The 2,712-nt window shown below is 38.0% G+C and overlaps 1 protein-coding gene across 1 annotated transcript; it reads right to left on the minus strand.

Annotated features, from left to right (window-relative positions):
- Window positions 1-910: 910 nt before the first annotated feature.
- On the minus strand, window positions 911-2,130 carry sf3b5 (splicing factor 3b, subunit 5). The gene is made up of 2 exons (XM_076075755.1): window positions 2,002-2,130; window positions 911-1,432 (listed from the first exon to the last, which is right to left on the minus strand). The coding sequence occupies exon 2, from the start codon at window positions 1,402-1,404 to the stop codon at window positions 1,144-1,146; it is 261 nt and encodes an 86-aa protein (XP_075931870.1). The 5' UTR covers window positions 1,405-1,432; window positions 2,002-2,130; the 3' UTR covers window positions 911-1,143.
- Window positions 2,131-2,712: the final 582 nt, after the last annotated feature.

A 2,712-nucleotide genomic window follows, 5' to 3' on the forward strand; every position in this document is an offset into this window, starting at 1 on the left:
ATTGGGTACGTTTGTGTGTGTGTGTGCCTAAATGTGGTGCATATACGCGTGAGACTGTGTGGGTGGACAACAGTTCGTTGAATCTGCGAGGCCAAACAAGGGAAATTCTCTGCTGAAACATACCTCTGTGCAGTATACACAGATGCAGCTGATACGCTTCACCCGTGTTAGAGGTTGTTAATGTTCTAGCCTGCAAGTTCATATTTTCCAAACTGAAATCAAGTTTGTTATTAAAATATAGATGTCGATGCAAAAATTCAACTTCATAGACGTGCATGTATCAAATGACCTTTTATCAATACAATTGTGCACTGCTCTTGAGCTTCAAAACAAGAAATTGTTTTCTACAGTCCCAGTCCGAGACTTTTAAGTCCTATTTCAAGTTAACTTTTGAGTACTCTGCACATGCACACTTACATATATATCATTTTTATACCTATATCAATTGTTTATGGTAACCAAATGTTTCCTTGTTTCCCCATTTCTATTCAGTTAATTTCTTTGAGCTTATGCACATGTTGAAGCTTCATCTAATAAGTTATTAAATATTCCTTTTCTTCATCTTTTCTTCTCTTCTGTGGGATGGAATAAATCCAATATTGAATGCATACAATAGAATTTACCCAATTTGTTCTCCTGTCACGAATGGAATTTACAGATAGATGGTGAATTAAATGAAACATTTGAGTACGGTGAGTGAGAGAAATTCAAATGCCTGAGTGGTCACTGAGCAACTTAATGAGTATGAAGATGTTGTGAATCAAACTAACTGAACATGGAAAACATGTGTGCTGCACCACCACCATATATTCCAACTTAGGGAAGGTCTCTTAGAAGAATAGTGTTCATCTCTTCTATTGCATGACAGGAATCTACCTTTGTCACATATCTGTATGTAGAAATGACTACATTTTAAACGGTAACACGTGAATTTTAATTAAATCAAAACAGAAATTTCAACACAGAACACAGCTCCATCAGTTAATACAATATTCAACAGATGGAAGTACACCACCGTCTTTTCCATCATCTCTTCTAAAAACTGTTTGGAACGTTTCTTACTTTACTTTCTTTAACATTTGTAGTAAAAAAAGAAAAGCACAAACATCGTGTAAAAACCTCCACAGCTCACTCCAGTGTAATTTATGCATCATCAGGTTTGTCTAATGGGGGTCCACATGGTTGGAGCATCTTCTCCATCAGGTTGAAGCGGACTCTGGCTTTGCTCTCGTTCTCAGCGACGGAGAAGTAGTTGAGCAGGTCAAAATGTCCCATGTAGGAGCAGTAAGAGTCTCTGTGCTGGTTGACCAGCCATTCCCACTTGCTCGTGTCGGCGTGTCCTGTACCGATGTACTTAGACTGAAGATGCTCCAGTTGACTGTGGATGTTGTATCTATCGGTCATTCTCGCTGAGATGAGGGTCCCAGAGGCTCTAGACAAAAGTCAGATGCAATATCAGTTTATAAATTCATGCTGAGGCAAACTGATTGAATGTTAGCATTGTAAGCGGCTGTAAAGGCTAACTTTACATATTTGGCTCACGTTAGTTATTGTAACATTAACCACTTTCTGTGTGCTTGAGCTAGCTACGTGCTCAAATTAAAGTAAATAACTCCCTCGCTTTGAGCCATATCACATTAATGGCTAACGGTTAGAATGCTAACGTTATTCTATTATTAATAATGTTACGTTAGCATAACAAGACAGCTCAGTCATTATAAAGTCAACTACTCTCTATGTGTTTGACATAGTTACTTGCTTAATACAACCATAAAATATAAATAAAATTGGTCCATTGCTTCGAATTGCTTTCTACTGCTTTTACAAAGCAGCAGCTAGCATGCTAACGTTGCTTTCAATGGCTTTCTGGCTAACAGTAACGTGGAGTTAGCTAATGCTAGCTAAATACAAGTATCCTCGAACCGTCACTTAAAACTGCTCTTTTAGCTACATATGTGTTTCTAAGTGATCATGTAGCTTTCAAATACAAAAGAGACTTACTTGATAGAATGTGAGGAGTTTAGAGCGAAGGCTGAAGATGTAAATAATCTTTCGGTGGGTATGTCGCAATGCAATGAAACGATGACTTCCGGTTGGTTTCCCGTTTACAACGAACCGGGGAGAAACAACGCCTATGACTCTTTAGTTCCTCTTCTCCAATTCCTAACAAAATGTGCTTTAATGACCATGACGGTTAAGTACAGTGTTGCCTAACCATGTTGTACATGGTTTAATAATAAGAGATAAGAGAGATAACGTAATGGTGAGAACCACAGAGGAAAAAAGCTAACCTTAAAATAACAGATTTTGAACACACAAGAAATGCTGTTTTGCTGTTACAATGTCCCCCCCCCCCCCCCCCCCCCCACACACATGCAAGTCTTTCTAGCAGGTATACTGTTTATCATGTTCATCTTGCTTTAACGTGTAGCATGTTATTATTTCCTATTTTGCAATAAACACAAAGCTGTTTCTTGTGTTGTTTTTTTCTTAAGTGAACTACTACATTGTAATATTTCTATTGGTGCTTTAATTATGGGCAGAGTTGTTGTTCATCTTAATTACAGAGTAGCCTACTTATAGAGTGCACTCATCCCTGAAGCTTTAAAGACAAGACAAGAAAGGTGCACATTTTTGTTAAGGTTATCTGGTATGTTTTATTATAGCAAAGCTAATTCCCAACTCAGTCACCCGATGGGAGCACTTTGGACA

Source organism: Anarhichas minor, unplaced genomic scaffold (genome assembly GCF_050575085.1).
Source record: "Anarhichas minor isolate MPS153535 unplaced genomic scaffold, ASM5057508v1 ptg000054l, whole genome shotgun sequence".
NCBI lineage: Eukaryota > Metazoa > Chordata > Actinopteri > Perciformes > Anarhichadidae > Anarhichas > Anarhichas minor.

Excerpts from the sequence above, each read along its gene's own strand:
- sf3b5 (XM_076075755.1), bottom strand. The coding sequence starts at position 1,404 with ATGACCGATAGATACAACATCCACAGTCAACTGGAGCATCTTCAGTCT.